The sequence below is a fragment of the Hippoglossus stenolepis genome, chromosome 9 (genome assembly GCF_022539355.2).
Source record: "Hippoglossus stenolepis isolate QCI-W04-F060 chromosome 9, HSTE1.2, whole genome shotgun sequence".
NCBI classification, from domain to species: domain Eukaryota; kingdom Metazoa; phylum Chordata; class Actinopteri; order Pleuronectiformes; family Pleuronectidae; genus Hippoglossus; species Hippoglossus stenolepis.
In genome coordinates, this window is record NC_061491.1 from 17,906,502 (window position 1) to 17,923,138 (window position 16,637).

General features: G+C 40.1%; 2 protein-coding genes across 3 annotated transcripts; both read left to right on the forward strand.

The window, feature by feature from the left end:
* Nucleotides 1–1,383: 1,383 nt before the first annotated feature.
* Nucleotides 1,384–16,334, forward strand: c9h9orf64 (chromosome 9 C9orf64 homolog). 2 transcript variants are annotated; one of them, XM_035166757.2, is made up of 8 exons: nucleotides 1,384–1,491; nucleotides 2,518–2,714; nucleotides 3,581–3,728; nucleotides 5,251–5,363; nucleotides 6,016–6,159; nucleotides 6,968–7,163; nucleotides 7,245–7,429; nucleotides 16,110–16,334. In XM_035166757.2, exons 2-8 carry the CDS (start codon nucleotides 2,526–2,528, stop codon nucleotides 16,152–16,154), a joined length of 1,020 nt encoding a protein of 339 aa, XP_035022648.1. In that variant the 5' UTR covers nucleotides 1,384–1,491; nucleotides 2,518–2,525; the 3' UTR covers nucleotides 16,155–16,334. The 2 variants fall into 2 exon arrangements, with proteins under 2 accessions (XP_035022648.1, XP_035022647.1); XM_035166756.2 differs by lacking the exon at nucleotides 16,110–16,334 and having other exon boundaries at nucleotides 7,245–8,153.
* On the forward strand, nucleotides 10,678–13,879 carry LOC118115541 (kinesin-like protein KIF27). The gene is made up of 3 exons (XM_035166755.2): nucleotides 10,678–10,975; nucleotides 11,794–11,991; nucleotides 12,980–13,879. Exons 1-3 carry the CDS (start codon nucleotides 10,678–10,680, stop codon nucleotides 13,534–13,536), a joined length of 1,053 nt encoding a protein of 350 aa, XP_035022646.2. The 3' UTR covers nucleotides 13,537–13,879.
* Nucleotides 16,335–16,637: the final 303 nt, after the last annotated feature.

Here is a 16,637-nt window from a genome sequence, read left to right on the forward strand (position 1 = left end):
TAACAGCCCCTTTAGCAAGAGTCACAGACTAAATATTTCAACCAGTTAAGCTTTTCAATTCTTGTTTGAGGGATGTTCACCTATTTACTGTGTTGCTGGCCAGATGTTGTTGGTATTTAATTGATTTAATTCTTTCCTCAAATGGTGACATGTTCCCTGTGCAGCTGCCTGCAACCCAAGCCTAAAGCGTTAGCCATTCATCCTTGTGCTGAAAAGTTGCGAGTGTTCTTTGCATACCTGTGTTAATTGTAGCCAACAATTCTATTTCAACTTCCTTTTACCGGAATGTATCAGGGTTGTTTGATCCTTTGCAACCGTCTGAAGCTGTTTTGTGGTGAGGACGCAGTTAAGGTCTTTTTCTAATGATTCTTCTGTGAAGGTCATATTTGAGCAGTCTGATCTGCTTAATCATCCTGAAGGTTGATTCCTGTTGGCTGCCATTTATTAATAACATTATGAACTGAGATAACAGCTTCCTGAAAATACTTGTAGCCTTTTCAAAACATAAGAACGCTGATCATTGAGATCAGTTCATCTTACACTCTCAGACCTATTCACAGTAACAGAAATGCCTCCTTTTGTCTAAAGTAGTCCACAGATTTCTAGAGCCCAAGGTGATGGCTGTGAATTGTGTTTGTACAAAACCCAAAGATATTAGAATAATTATAAAGACAAAAAAATCAACAAATCTTCACATAGAAGAAGCTGGAATCAGCAAATGTTGAGCATTTTTACCTCAAAAGTTACACAAATCTTCCTCATGTTTTTGTCTGTTATCTGTTGACTCATTACATTATGAAAACCATGGATTCTTGTTGACTCAACTAACTTTAAAAAAATAAAAAATGCAAGTATTAATCGTGATAATTTATATTGAGGTTGAGTTGTTTCAGATTGGTTTAGTGTAGTTTGTGATTAACCTCTGGCAACATCGTATTATACGACCATAGATGTGTTAGGCTGCAACCGAGAATTGTTCCTTTAATCAGTGGAGCTGACGACCAATGATGTTTAAAGATGGTGAAATAAAACTGAGAAACCAGGATATAGAAATATTTGAGCTGCTGACACTATGAACATTTAATTTAATAAAAGTTTAAAACGACTTTAACACAAACAATGATATTGTTGCTACTTAATTTTGTATTCGGAGAATAACTGATTAAGAATTTCAGTTCTGCATTACTGATTAGGAATAATGAAACTTTTACAGTTTCCCTGTAGAAGGTAAATTTACACTGGATCTATTTAACAACTATAAAACATCTGATATCAAGTAATTTTGGTTTAGAAGACATAACACTATATAGAATAATAAACAGTTTATTTTGCGTATTCAAAACGGAAATCGTTCTTCTGGTTTCCTCCCTTGGCTTCCTCTGATTGGTCAGTAACCCTGTGACGCTTGCACAGCGGATGCTCTGATTGGTCGACAGCGGGAACCCAGGTAGTTGGAAGCACGAAGCAGCACGAGACTTCATCTGCTCTTTGGTAAGTAATATCCAATCATGAAATAAAGATCAAATCAACACTGTGTCGCTGAACAGGAAGTTAAAGAATGAAAAGCTGGTTGGTAGATTCCCAGTGTTGAAGCTGATGATGATGTAGTTTGTGTTGTGGTGTCGATGTTCTGCTGTTGGTGCACTTTGATCGTTCCGTTCGTAGAAAGGAAACGTGTGACGCCAGCAGGCTTCACACTGACCCGCAGTCAACACTGATCCTCTCAGGAAAAGATAAATCATCCAAAACCGAACATGAAGAGTGAATCACGTGACTGATCACATGAAGAGGGAGAACGTGGGCTTCATTCAGTCACACAAAGTGCGGAATAGTGTCGTAAAAATCCCGAGAGACAGTGATGATTCATTTATTTCACTAACACCTACAGTCTAATATTAGGATGGCTCTATTCTTGTATTTTACTATGTTGTTTTTAATTCATTGTATCTATGTGAATAGTATTTGTTTCATCATTTTGTATTCATGAGATTTTACATAATTTTATACCACTACAGTACATATTCACCCCATATGAGATTCTTTTATAATAATCTGAACTATTATCTTTAATTCAACCATTCAATTCTTTTACTTTATTTTACTTGCACATATTTTCATTTATGTATGGGTGATACAAAGTGCTGTCGATATATATGCTGTCCTGTTCCAAAACGTGTACGTCCTAAAAGGGGGGTTTCATGGTTTTTTATTTTTTATTTCAATCTCTTTTGTTTCGGAAGCACGAAGGGCTTATGCTTGAAAAGTGCTATATAAATAAAATATATTATTATTTAAAACTGTATATAATTAAAAGTATGTAAGAATTTCATTTCATATCACTATGATTAGTGATGCACGAATATGAAATACATTTTAGTAATTGGCTCAGGTAAAGTTCTGGCTGCTTTTATTCCCCCATTTGTTTTTCAAAAGAGTTTCCCCTCTGACATTTGGTGGATTACAAGTACAAACAGATCTATACCCTGGTACAGTACTTGATTCCTTTGCTTCACACAGTATCCGTCATGGAGACGCCTCTTCTTCCTCGTGAGTCCGGCCGGTTCGTGGCAGAGCGGAGTCAGGACGTGTTCGTGGAGGAGGAGGGGGTGCAGAAGGCGGCAGAGATGCTCTACTCTCTCCGACACAGTGACGCTCTGACTGCCAGTGGCTGGACAATGGGGAATCCACTGGCCCCGGCACCGTCTTCTGACCAGGGGAGTTTGTCAACAAGTGGAGCCTCCCGGAGCGCTCGATAAGTTTTCACTTCACACATAATTAGTGAAAAACAAACTACATGTACTGTATGTGTGTGTTCAATGAAAAGGATTCAGAAGAAATGATTCAATGATGTTCAGTCGAGTGGGTTTCGGTTGGTGATAAACCTCGAGGCTCAGGCATGGAGAGGGAGGACAGAGAATCCATGAATGAATGCAAATATGGAAAAGAAAGAAAGCAAAACACAAACTCAAGCTTCAGTTGGTTTCTGATAGTTTATTGTCTCACTTAGCCTGTAGCATCCCGTTGCAGATATCTTTCATCGAGATGATTTAGTGTTTCTTATGACATTTAAAAGTAGATCATACAACAGTCAGTCGATTCATCGGTCAACAGAAAATTCTAATTTGCTACTTTTCTGATTGATGTATATCTATACATCTTATATAGGTATGTTGGGGTTTCAGAAAGCTGGCCAGAAAAATCAAGAGATCTGAAGAGGTCACATGTGGCTTTACAACATTGTGCCATTTTTTACAGATTTATGATCTTTAAAAAACAAGCAGATTAATCAATATTGACGTCATTAATTTATTACAAACAGTGTAAATCGGCATTTCACAACTGTTTATCCACTGGTTAAAACAAATGTCAAGCCTGGTCAATATCGGTGACTCCTATTTGGTGAAAAGTGTTCAAGAATTTCATAGTGATGGGGTAAAAAATCCTTAAGAGGATAATTAATGAGCATCATCAACACAAAGCAAAGCAGATGAACCGTTGCATTAAAGTGCATTTATTGTGTCTTTTTACACAATAGTCTTCATGTCTCTCACTTAATAACCTTTTTGCTTTAACTCTTCAGGCCTTAAACTGGGTGTTTGTTGTCGACACCATGAACTTCTCCTTCTGGCCAGATGAAGAAACTCAGCAGTGTGAGGTGACACATAAAGGGACCACGTACACAGGCTACATGACACTTTGTGCTGCCATCCTCAGAGCCATGGACGAAGGTGAGAGCGTGTTTAACAAATCACTGAATGAAGGATGGGAGGACACACAGAATGTAGCTTGTTCCTGGACAAAGGTGCAGTCATGGCAGAATTTCATTTAGGTTAGCTCCTTAACAGACACAGGTTAGTGTTCTTCAACCCTTTTAGATTAGTCATAGCCCCCGTCTCTTTTGAAAATATCTGTTTTTAGACATAAACTCCAGAAGCTTGGGTTCTGACATGAGTTTGCCTTTCACATATAGGAACACCCCAAGTACAAACACACACACACTCGTACACATAAAGCAATGGTTTAACAGAGCACCCAGAAATAAGAAACAATCAGTAAAAACAGAAACTGAGGAACTGATGAAACACTATGCCACCAATCTACAGGACTTGTACAAGTGCCCATAAGGAGCTGCCCGCTCCACTCCAAGACAACCCCCCCCATCCAAATGGCTCCTCCAATTCCTATGAGGAAACACTAGAGGCAGAATAAAAATCAAAAAAAGACTAAAAATACTGAAGTTACAGAAGCATGGTAGAAATGTAAGGATTTTTCTTTGCCCTGCCTGTGTGATAGAAATCTAAGGCCTTGAGTTGTAGCTCTTGTGTGGAAAACACTTTGGAGCTTGGACCAGTTTTGTGTCAACATCTGTTGGATTGATCCATGGGTCTTAAAATGCTTTGCATAGATAGAATGGAGACATTTTTTAAAAATGTATAATTTCTCAAAGGATGAGATGACCTGTCTATGAATAACGTGCATCATTATTTTTGATTTACTTTGGTTTATTCGGTACACATGGCAGAGCAGAGTATTGGAGTTGTGGTGATGCATCGTAGCTGCTTCTAACATTTGTGGAGCAACTTTTCAAGAAAACTTCACAGAGAAGAAAGCAGCTTCTCCTCATGGAATAAACAAACATGCTGGGAGATAGAGATGTCAGAGTGATGAAGAAAAGGCAGGACCATTCTCTGTGAAACACGACATCTTTACCCTTTTTCACAAGCTGATTTATCCTCTTTGACAGAAGCTTTGTCTCTGGAAAAAAAGGGACGTATACTCAAACCTCCTCTGATGTCTCTCTTCGATTATCTACCCTCTTTGCTGTTGTTTGGCGCTGCTGTAGCCACTTGTTGTGCACACGCCCTTTCCTTGAACCTGGACTGCTTGGAAATCGCTTGTAGCTCTGCGTGTGCCCGTGCATCAGTCATAATGAGCGGGAATGACTCCGGATATGAATCAATTATGTCTCATATGGAACAGGGCTCTCAATGTGTGGTAGCTGTGGCCTTTATAATTACAAGAGACTCTCCCAGAATAGCACAGGTTGCTTTGTTACAGGGGAGGGGGATCTGGAGGGTTCGACAGCAGCATGAGATCAGAGCAAATTATGTCCTTTGCGAGAGAAATGGTTACTGTGGAGTTGTATGTTTTTACAGCACACTATAACTTCATAACTTAGCAGCTTCCTCTCCACTGGTTCCTATCTAAAGATAAATCCACCCAGAGGTTTCTCTTGTCCTCTGTCTGCAGGTATACACATCACCGATCCAAAGTACTTCTCCCAGATGAGCGTGGAGGAGCTCGGACACATCCTTCGATCGGACAATGAAACGCCCATGCCGATGCTGCAAGCCCGCCACAAGGTTTGAGCATTATCACCATAATGTCCCACAAACACCAGGAAACTGGGGATGTAAGGATACGCTTCATCCACACATCACTTCAGTAACCTTCCTCTGGCATCTCCGTTTGTTTCATCTTCAGTGCCGTGATGAAGATGATGTCTGACGTCGTGCTTTGCTTTTTCTACTTTCCGTTTAAAAACGGCACAAAAACAACACGTGACGGCTCTGAACGCACAGCTGTCTCTTTAATTTACACTGCACAAAGCTAAAGCAGTTATTTTCAGCCGAGAGAAAAACAGATGTGGTGAGAAAAACAGGATGCATCATCTCATCCCTCTAATCAATAGGAAACGAACGCAATGTCAAATTCCTGCAGGGTATGTTAAGTGTCTGAGATCGTATTGTCTCATGTCCTGCTGTATTCATGTGGCAGCTGTGTACACATGGATTTTTATGTTCATCCCAGATTGAATAATTTAATCCTAAATTATTCGATTTTTTAAAATGTTTTTGGACAGATTTTCACGAGATAGATGATATTTTCACTCATGTATTTATTCCACTGTGTGTTCTCTATCAGTGTCACACAACTACCTCAACAAGTGTAAGTGTGCATGTTACTCTCCTTCTCTTCATTGTTGTCAAATGTGAACTGACTGTGTCTACCTAGGTGCTGACTGAAGGCGGCCTCGTGTTGCTGGAACATGGCGGAAGTTTCCGCAGTTTTATCAGCCAAGCCGGGAATGACGCCCGCAAGATGGTTGAGCTTATTGTGCAGAAGATTCCTTCCTACAAGGATGAAGCTACATACGAGGTCAGAGTTATGTTGCAATATTTACTGCAAATACTATGTTCATGTTTTCAGAACTTTTGGTCTTGTTGACTTAGTGTGTCATCCACATCACAGACAAAACATTCATCCCATGTGCTAAAAATAATCCTAATCTCAGGGTGGATATGTGGCCAAGTACATTTGGGAAAATTTTCTTTGAGGATTTAAGAATTTTTTTTTACACATTTAATAAATGTACTGTACCATTGTGACACTTTAAATACAAAGTCTAACTATAAAGTCACTCTGTAGCGTTTACCTCCGCCAGCACTTTAACATATCAGTTCCTAAATGTTCCTGTTTTTTAAAAATCAAGATCAATGAATTATTCTCTGAAATCAAGGAAGGTTTAAAAAAAAAAAAAACACCCTATCCTACAATGTTAATGAAAGTAAAAAATGTATTGTGCTCCTCCCTGACCCATCCCACATCCTTCCACCAAGTTTCATGGAAATTAGTTTGGTTGTTTTTGTGGAATCTTACAAAAACAAAACATGTATAAACATCTTGAAAGAATATAGGAAGTGTATGTGATCTGAGATAAACGTATGGATTTGGAGATGATGTATGTTGATGTAAGAGTTCCACCTTCTGGCCAAAGACAATATGGCAATATTTCAAATTCTCTCTTTATACTAAATACAGTCAGTGAAGGAGCTAATTATAGTATGAGCGCACACATTGTTACCGATATATTATCTTTGTGTAAGAACATCTGTCTGGTAATAAACAACAATGGTTTAAGAACAAATAAACAGAGGTATGATCCTTATTGCCCTGTGTGTTGTAGTGCAAGAGAATCTCACTGTACAAGCGAGCCCAGATCCTGGTGGCAGACTTCTGGGGTGTCATGGAGGCCAGAGGAGAAGGAGACATCATCAACATGGACTGGCTCACCATGTTTGCAGACTACAGGGTCCCGCAGGCTCTCGTCTACCTTGGAGTGCTACGTTACTCTGACACGCTGATGCAGATGCTGAAGAAAGGTGAGACAGAACAGGAGTGTTTGTGCATGTAGAAGATAATTATGAAATAGTACAATATAATCCCTCTGGCTCTTCTTTCAGGCGAGCTGCTGTGTTCAGGGGACAGGAGGGAGGTAGAGATCCGAGGTTGTTCGATTTGGTCCGTGGAGCTGATCAAAGATCAACTTTGCAAACTGGTGCAGGAGCGAGACGGACAGACATGTAGCATCAACTCCGCAATCATAGACTTCTACCTGTGGCCTTACGCCAAACAGCATCATAAAGAGATGGCCCACATTCCCATACACCGCACACGCTGTATTTACTACTGATGAGCTGTCTGGCAGCCGCACATACAGGAGGCTGCACTTCCTCAGTGTGCAGCCTTGGCACTGGTGCCTCTCCCTGGGATAAAGCCAAGCATGTTCCTGTGCCAGATATACATACGAATGAGCTTCTCTCAATCTGTAATGGAAACAGGTGGGAAGTTTTAATGTAGCTTGTTTGTCTGTGTGGGTCGTATCACCGTTGTCCATTTACAGTCAATGAAAATGTTTACTGTTAATGACATGGAACATTTTCTAACAAGTGATCTCAATGTGCATACTGTAAATCTGCTGCAATTTGAACCAATACTAACAGTGTTGGCGGGATTGAGCTGATATGATATATGTCTACCTTTGCATGAATATTGTAATAAAATGAGATAGGTGTTTTTAGGAAAAATCATAGCAGTGAATAATTTTGTGTATTGAAGTATAGGCTAAAGTTCATATAGCACAGTGAATCAGAAATTTAGAATCACAAAATGTACAAATAAAAGTATTATTTTTTAATAAATCAATTAAAATGTATGAACAGCGTAACAAAATGTGAAATTGAATAAGCTATCATTACTTTACTATATATGTATATGTACGTACTGCTAAGTTAGATGTATTCATCTGCAGCCTTTATTTCTAAATGCTCATGTGAATGTAACTTGTTTTAATAATAAATCAATCAATCAAATGTTATTTGTAAAGCCCTGTAATGAAGGGGAATTCATTACTAGTAGCTGTAGGCGTATGCCTTGTAAATATTGCACAATTGGGGTTCTGTATTAATTGCACTTTAACAAATATTGTAACTATGCACATAAATAACAGCACTTCACACTTTCATAACAGTATTGGCACTTTATTGGCAGGATTTGCACAGAACTTTTTCAACTTTGAATATAGGAGGGAGTTAGATAAGTATCCGACAACGACGGTTATAGAAACATATATATATATAAAGTGCGTAAACACTCCTCAGCTTGTTAAGTCTGTTGCTGTCACCAGTGTGGATTTTAGTAGTTTAATATATATACTTAGAATTTTTAAAACTTGTATTTTTGATTCTGAATTTGTGAACATTGAAAAATAAGTGAAAAATACTTGTTGAAAATTTGAAGACTGAAATTCAATGGTAAAAAATACAAACACATAATTCCAATGTAAAAGAATTCAGTGCTAGAAATTCAAAGGCTTTAAAATGTTTCCTCTGTTGGCTCCAGGGTGTTACATCCAAATAAGTCCCGTGGGGAACGAACACCAGATAAACGTTCCAGGAGGGACCAAGTGGGAGGATAGGCAAGGGGGGGCTCTATAGTTGGTGTATATTTATATTTATTTTATTTGAATGTGGGGATATAGTTTTGGGGTTAATATACTGCATTAGAGTATATTAATTGTAAATAGGATGTTTCAAGTGCTTTATAAAATTGTGTCTAAAAATCTAGCAGATACTGAGAAATAAGGAACGCCTGGGAATGGTAGATTCCAATGAGGTTAACCAGTGGCATAGTATTTAAGGCACCAGTTTACCATCATTTTGTGGCTGCGTGGATCACTTTTGGTTGCTGTCATTTTTGTCCTTGCTGCTAAAAAAAATTAAATAAATCTTCACGTTGATTGTTACACCTTACCATCCTTTCTTGCTCATTTTCTACTGTATCATCCAGCCACTAATGGTCATTCTAACAAGCCCATATTCACAAATCAGAATTGTGTCATAGGGTTTAACAAGGTGCGACATCCTCTGCCCTTAACCCTCAACAAGAGTGAGAAAAAACCCTATTAACAAGGGAAACAGACATAGAAACCATCAGAGAGAGCCACATGTGAAGGATCCCTCTCCCAGGACGAAAATAAGTGCAATAAATGCCACGTGTAACTGAGAACATCAGCAAAATATCAGTATTTACAACATTGATTAGAGGAAACAGTTTGTAACAAAATAATAAGGCAGCCCTTCCAGAAGAGGGCGCTGTTGCGTTCGCGAACCACTAGTTCCTCCTTCTATACAGCTCTTGGCCGCCTCCCCCCTGTCCACTGCAGCGGCGGTTTCCTGGGCAACCGACAAGCACTTCAGTTGAAAAATCATTGTTATCATCGATCAGCTTCTTTCTGAGAAAACTCCATTATCTATGCAAGTAAATCAGTCACATCAGATTTTGACCTTTTGAAGCCTTTGAATTTCTAGCACTGAATTTTTTTTACATTGAAATTATGCAGTCATATTTTTGCCACTGAATTTCAGTCTTCAAATTCTATCGATGTCACTAAAAAGGCTCCTTTGATGACTGGGAAGATGAATCTTCTATGTCATCAATGGAGCCTTCTTCATTTAGCCGAGCTGGATTCCAAAAAACAACCAGAACTTCCAGCTTGGTCCTGTGGAACAAAGTCTAGGTCCTCAGCAACAGAGATTTCTGACTCCTCATCCTGTTCTTCCTACAGCATCTTTTTGACCACTTAAGCCGTGAGTCTGAAATGATGGGGACCAGCCATACTAATACTCTGGATAAAGAAAATATAAAGCATTTTCAAATGCGTACCAATCAGTCTATTAAGTATTTACTGTTATATTTCGAGTTTTATTTAGTTGATCTATCTATGGTTAGCTAGCCAGAAAAAAAACTAGCTAGCTAACAGCTACTTAGTGTTGTACATTTTTCTCTTTCTCACTAGTAATGGTATGTAAAATAAGACTTGCATGCATCCGATGTGCAAAAACAGCCTTGTTAAATGTATGGTAGGTGTTCTGTAGTGAATACATACTGTATGAATCATTTTTGACCCATGTTGTGGATTAGAAGGGTAATGATACAAAAAAAGTTTTATTCAAAAAGTGACGAAGGAAAAATTATTATTATTAATAATTAAAAGAGTCTGGTTTGCAGCCAATGACGGAGCCAGCCTTCTTAATCAGCTTGTTAAGTCTGTTGCTGTCACCGGTGTGGATTTTAGTAGTTTAATATATATACTTAGAATTTTTAAAACTTGTATTTTTGATTCTGAATTTGTGAACATTGAAAAATAAGTGAAAAATACTTGTTGAAAATTTGAAGACTGAAATTCAATGGTAAAAAATACAAACACATAATTCCAATGTAAAAGAATTCAGTGCTAGAAATTCAAAGGCTTTAAAATGTTAAAATCGGATGACACTGATTTACTTACTTAATTACTTTACCGTTGCTTCTCCCCCGTGCCTTCACTTCAGCATCATGAGCGAGGTGTGTGTCAAGGTGGCGCTGCGTGTCCGGCCGCTGCTTCCCCTAGAAGTCCTCCAGAACCACAAGGTATGTGTGCGGATAGTACCGGACTCCACTCAGGTAATGGTCGGCTCCGACCGACTCTTCTCCTTCGACCACGCGTTCGGGCCCACGGCCACCCAGGATGAGGTGTACAACTCCTGCGTCCAGCCGCTGGTCGAGACCCTGCTCCGGGGCGATAACGCCACTGTGTTCTGCTTTGGACAAACCGGCTCAGGAAAGACGTACACGTTCGGAGGAGGGAACCTGGGTAGGTTTTACTGAGAAGCTCCTCAACATCAGTCATTCTGTGATTACATTTCATATCAACCAAAAGGTAAAGAAATCAGTTTGCTTCTTTGCTAAATAATATAGTTGTTCCCATAATATACCCCTTAAAGCTTAAGGTCTTAGGAGTTTTTAAAATAGTTACTGCCGCTGCCATCGTGACAAATTGGGGCTACGCTTGCGAGCTAGTTCAGGCAGCCAACTGAAGCTGCGCTACTCCAATCATGTGACATACCTCACTCTCCACAATAATCTATAATACATACCCACCTTATTAGGCGGTTTATTTAAGCAGAGACAATTTCCCATCACTACCTTTGCTTGCGCTGTTGCGTCAGCATTGCTGCCAGTTGCTTCAGCCCCTCCACCACCCCAGCATCCACCTGTAGGCTCCGACAGGGTTACAAGTATTTGCTCATCACTCCCATCATATCTATGTAATCATATCTGGGGAAGTGATTTAGTCTGAGCCAAAAATCATTACTGTTTAAAGATTAGAAAAACTGGAGTATCACATCGTTACTGTATGTGCAAAGCAACCCTTTAGGCTTGAATATGTACACATTTATTTCAATTATGAGTTTTATTCCTTCCTCTGACCTTAAATTAATGTAATTAATTATTTTAAGTGGTTATCCCATTCAACCATCCAATTTCTACTTCTTATCCAGATTAGGTTTAATCACTATTTAAATAGAGTTGCTGTTGGAGTGATAGTTAAAGAGAGAAAAGAATGATTTTTTCCATTTCACTCTGGCAACGTGTACTTTATTACTGTCTCTTCTTTCTAAAACCTCTCAGGTGAGAAGGGAGGAATCATTGACCGTGTGGCCGAGAATGTGTTCTCGTTGTTGGGGGAGAAGAAGAACAGTGATGGAGTTGAGACAACAGTGCGTGTCACATATTTGGAGCTGTACATGGAGGAGCTGCAAGACCTGCTGGAGTCTCATAACACTGACAAAGAGCTTTTTATCAGTAAGAACGACAAGGGAAACACAGGTAATAACATCTTTTTGACAATTGTTAACAAATTAATTTATTTTTACATGTTTACATGTGAGAGAACAAGCTCACAACATTTTAATAGTATGGCTACATGTTATCTGTGTGGATTTTGTCCTTTCATCCACCCTGCATCTATTTGTTTCAACCAATCCTGTTGAAGGACATGCCATTCAGTCATTAGTTGCTCCAGAGTTGTCCATTATGTCACTTGTTTTCCTTTCTTTTTTAATAATGTACCGAGTGTACTTCAGAAAAAGATCACTGAACCTCCATAAGGTTGGCTGGACATGCAAGACACAACTTTAAGATTAATTCATAAATCAGAGACCAACATAATGTAGCATTCAGTTTTTCGAAAATGAATTGCCATGTGTAGTAGGGGTATATTGTTGTTGCGCTATATTGACATTTATTGGAGGCGGATCGCCACTTCCGGTGTCACAGGGTTTTTGTTTGTTTCTTTTTGTTGAGTTTCCATCATTCTGTTCTTTTATAGTTGTGTACATGAGAAGGTTGGGTATTGTGTTGAGTGTCTTCTTGGGAGGTGGGATGGCGAGGAGTAGTGCCGGAGTTAGAGCGAGCGTTTTATTCTGAAAGCGCTATTACTCGCGATTCCGCGATTGTACTTCCTCTTTGCTCTGGACTCTCTCGGCAGGTACGCACTTTCTTTGCTCTCTCCACTTTTGTTAGTTTAATGTTGTAAATAGGAGAATAAGTTACTAGAGATGTTAAACTCCATACCCCTACATTGTAACACAGGATTTCCATTGTAGATTCATAGACTCCAAACCCAAGCGATAACCCTGGTTACATCTGCAGAGCTCGTTGATCAGTGGAACTGCAGAAGTCAATATATGTGATCAGTCAAAATCACGGTATTGATAAGCTGAATAACATTAAATGATAGAATAACATTATTTTGGGGGAAAGTAATGTGTAAAAGCATTACAAATAATCACTGTGTGGTTCTATGTGTTTCCAGTGGTGGTGGGAGCCAAAGAAATAGTCGTCACCTCAGCAGAGGAGCTACTCTCCATTGTAGAGGTGGGTAATGTTCTGCGCCACATCAACATCACAGGGATGAATGAGCACTCCAGTCGCTCTCACACCATCCTCACCCTTCAGGTCGTCAAAGGTTTCCCCAACAGCAATCCCTCCTTAAAGTCTTCCTGCTCCTCCAAACTCTGTCTGGTCGACCTGGCCGGCTCGGAGCGTGCTCGAAAAGGGAACAAGGGCTCACAGCACAAAGAGTCTGCTCATATCAACAGGGGCCTGCTCGCACTGGGAAACGTTATCCGTGTCCTGGCTGACCGTGCTCGTAACAACTGCAACAGCACACACATACCATACCGTGATTCCAAGATCACCCGTCTCCTCCAGGATTCACTGGGAGGCACTGCCCATACATTGATGGTGGCATGTGTGAGCCCCTCTCACCACAGTGTAGATGAGACTGTGGGTGTTTTGCAGCGTGCAGCTAAGGCTCGTCGCATCCGCAACTGTCCGACAGCCACATCTACTCACACTGAGGCAGACTAAGAGCTCGGACAAGATCTCCATGGATGCCAGGTAATGATATAAACATTAAAAAAGAAACATCACACGGCCATTAGAGCAGGACGCTCTGGAGGCACAGCTGACGGAGAACAGAGGACTTACTGTGACGGTCAGGAACATAGAAAACATCTGTTCAAGAATCTCAAGGCCAAATGTCTATTCTATGAGACTGGGAGTGGGCGGAGAGTATTACTTCTTAACCTAGAGGATGCATTAATATGTAAGCGACCGTTTGCACTTTTGTATTTATTGTTTTGGCATGGAAAGATAAGAGTTGTGTTTTGTTCATTGAACGGAAATCCTCCATTATACCATCCTTCCTACCCTTCATCAACCTCACCTCTAATAAATGGTTAAATGGCTCTTGGATCCGTGTTTGAATGTGCACACCAGCTAGAGGTTCTACTGTCCAGTAATATTAATTATTACGTCTTAACTGACGTAATAAAAAAAGGCTGATTGATATGATCTATAGATTTCACAGGTTTGGTAAATTAAAACTAAACTAAATATCAGTGTGCACTTTGATTTTTGTTTGTCCTTCATATAGGAGAGCCATTCCCTGTTCCAGCTGGAGGAAACTATTGAACCCTAATTGTTTTTTGGCTAATTGATTCTAGTCTTTGTTATATCTTAATTGTATTAAATATCTACAACAAAGCCATTCCCTGTTTTACAGAAAGCCATCGAATACAATGTATACATAAAAAAACTGGTTCCCAACGATAGCGAACAAAAACCAACAGTAATGCGGCACTACTGACATCGGTGGACTCATCTAGTTGTAAAGAAAAAATTGGGCTGCCTTTAATTCTTTCCACAACCTGGCACTGTATGTCCGAGGTCATTTCTAAAATTCGCAGACTCACTGTGTCGTTTGACAGCGGGACTGTCTGCAGCTTCTTCGCGGCTGACTCCCCGATTATCTCGTGGCACATATCCACAGCGGCAGGTAGCACCAATTCCTCCGCTATCGTGAAGGCTTTCTTAGTCTGTGCCACACGTCTCGCGACCAAGTAGCTGTCTTTCAATGCACATTTTGGGTTTGTTGTCAAAGAGACGATAGACCTTTTCTGTGTTTGTAGTCCATTTTCTTTTCTTTTGAAGTAGTCGACTGCAGTGGTGGCTCCTGCCAAATTTCTCAGGGGGGCGCAATTGTTGCGATGATGGGTAAGGTTACCGGTTTAATGGGTAAATAAACTCAGCTAGACATTGTCTCATTGAATTACGTACATTTGCATAAAATGTGTTTTTCTGGTCACCTCACATAGCAATACCACCAGTAACCACAAGACAAGGATTGTTCCTCAGGATACATACTCTAGTCATTTTGTAGACAGGTCATCAAAGAGCCAAAATTAATTTGGCTCTAAAATGACTGAAAAATCCACTGTGGTCAACAGATAAAATGTCATCCATCGGTACCTTTGAATATGAAGAGAGACCTGTTTTGCCATTGATAAAATAAGTGAGTCATCAGATAACATTTTATTTAAGGTTCAGCAAATCAAGAACATTTATTTTGTAGCTAGCTGTGTTATTAAACAAAGAAATTAATGTTGGCATTGCCTTCTATTTATAAAGAGCAGTGGAACTGGGGCTGACAATGTGGAATGAATCAAACATTTTGTTTCAATTCAACTAATGGAAAGATATGAGCGCAGTCACGTCCCACACAATCACTGTCCATGTGCATCTTTGATGTCTCGTGTTTTTCTTACCTCCTCTGGCAGATGACGCCAGTAGTTGTCCACGCTGTGTCCCTGCTGCCGTCGGGGTGAAATAGAAGACAGGTAGCAAAACAAGGCGTTAGCTAGTTCTCATCCTGTTAACCATGTTTCCCGGTCCTACCAGCTCCGGGGAAACCCCCGCTTATAACATCTCCCTCCTTTTGTAGATGCTTGCTTGATGTTTAAATTCGGTCTGTGTAGTCCTAATTCTTTGGTTGCCAATTTATCCTCATCGCTACGACGACTGAACGGTTTTTCTTTTAGCGACGCGATCGAGTTGCTCCCGTTAGCCATGACTGTGACAACGATGTGCCGCGTAATCATAGGTACGGCGTGATTGGACCGCCCAGGTGCACGTGTAACAGCTTACGTATGACGAAATCACGTTAGTGCGAGCCCTCCCGGAAGTCATAGGGAACGCCTAATTTATACCTACGTACAAATTTCACGTTTTTTGGTGGATTAGTAGCGTTACTGTCGTTGTTTTTCCGCTTGAAGAACTTTTCCATAATTCCAAATACTACAGTCTAGCGGTTAGCATTAGCTCACCTGTCACTGGGCGTCTCAAACTGATGACGTATGCGGTCGTCGCGGCCCACTCGTATCAAATTGAAAACATTTCACGGCCCAGTAGAGGGCGCTCACGACCCACAAATGGGCCGGGGCCCAACGGTTGAGAGAGTCTATTAAACTTATAAAGCAGATAATTGTTTCAAATGTGTGTTGCAGAACTCTTCATTCCACATGAATGAGCACTTGGATTCACCTTGTGTCTCTTACCTGGCCCCTTGTTTGGAAAGCACTGCCAAACAGCATCATAAAGAGATGGCCCACATTCCCATACACCGCACACGCTGTATTTACTACTGATGAGCTGTCTGGCAGCCGCACATACAGGAGGCTGCACTTCCTCAGTGTGCAGCCTTGGCACTGGTGCCTCTCCCTGGGATAAAGCCAAGCATGTTCCTGTGCCAGAGATACATACGAATGAGCTTCTCTCAATCTGTAATGGAAACAGGTGGGACGTTTTAATGTGACTTGTTTGTCTGTGTGGGTCGTATCACCGTTGTCCATTTACAGTCAATTCAAATGTTTACTGTTAATGAGATGGAACATTTTCTAACAAGTGATCTCAATGTGCATACTGTAAATCTGCTGCAATTTGAACCAATACTAACAGTGAAAATAAAACATTTTGATGAAATATGTTTTTTTTACTTCCTTTACAGAAGTGTTGCAATATAGCTACATTTCTGCGGATCATATTTCTGCATCGTCCACCTAAAGCAAGAAATCCACAGGGCAGCTCCTGAAAACTATTTTAATTTAAAAAAGATTTATATCATATATTTT

Coding starts and splice junctions, on each gene's coding strand:
- c9h9orf64 (XM_035166757.2), top strand. CDS start 2,526: ATGGAGACGCCTCTTCTTCCTCGTGAGTCCGGCCGGTTCGTGGCAGAG. Junction 2,715..3,580: donor CGGCACCGTCTTCTGACCAG/GGGAGTTTGTCA, acceptor TTAACTCTTCAG/GCCTTAAACTGGGTGTTTGT. Junction 7,430..16,109: donor CCAAACAGCATCATAAAGAG/ATGGCCCACATT, acceptor CATCATAAAGAG/ATGGCCCACATTCCCATACA.
- LOC118115541 (XM_035166755.2), top strand. CDS start 10,678: ATGAGCGAGGTGTGTGTCAAGGTGGCGCTGCGTGTCCGGCCGCTGCTT. Junction 10,976..11,793: donor GTTCGGAGGAGGGAACCTGG/GTAGGTTTTACT, acceptor AAAACCTCTCAG/GTGAGAAGGGAGGAATCATT. Junction 11,992..12,979: donor GAACGACAAGGGAAACACAG/GTAATAACATCT, acceptor ATGTGTTTCCAG/TGGTGGTGGGAGCCAAAGAA.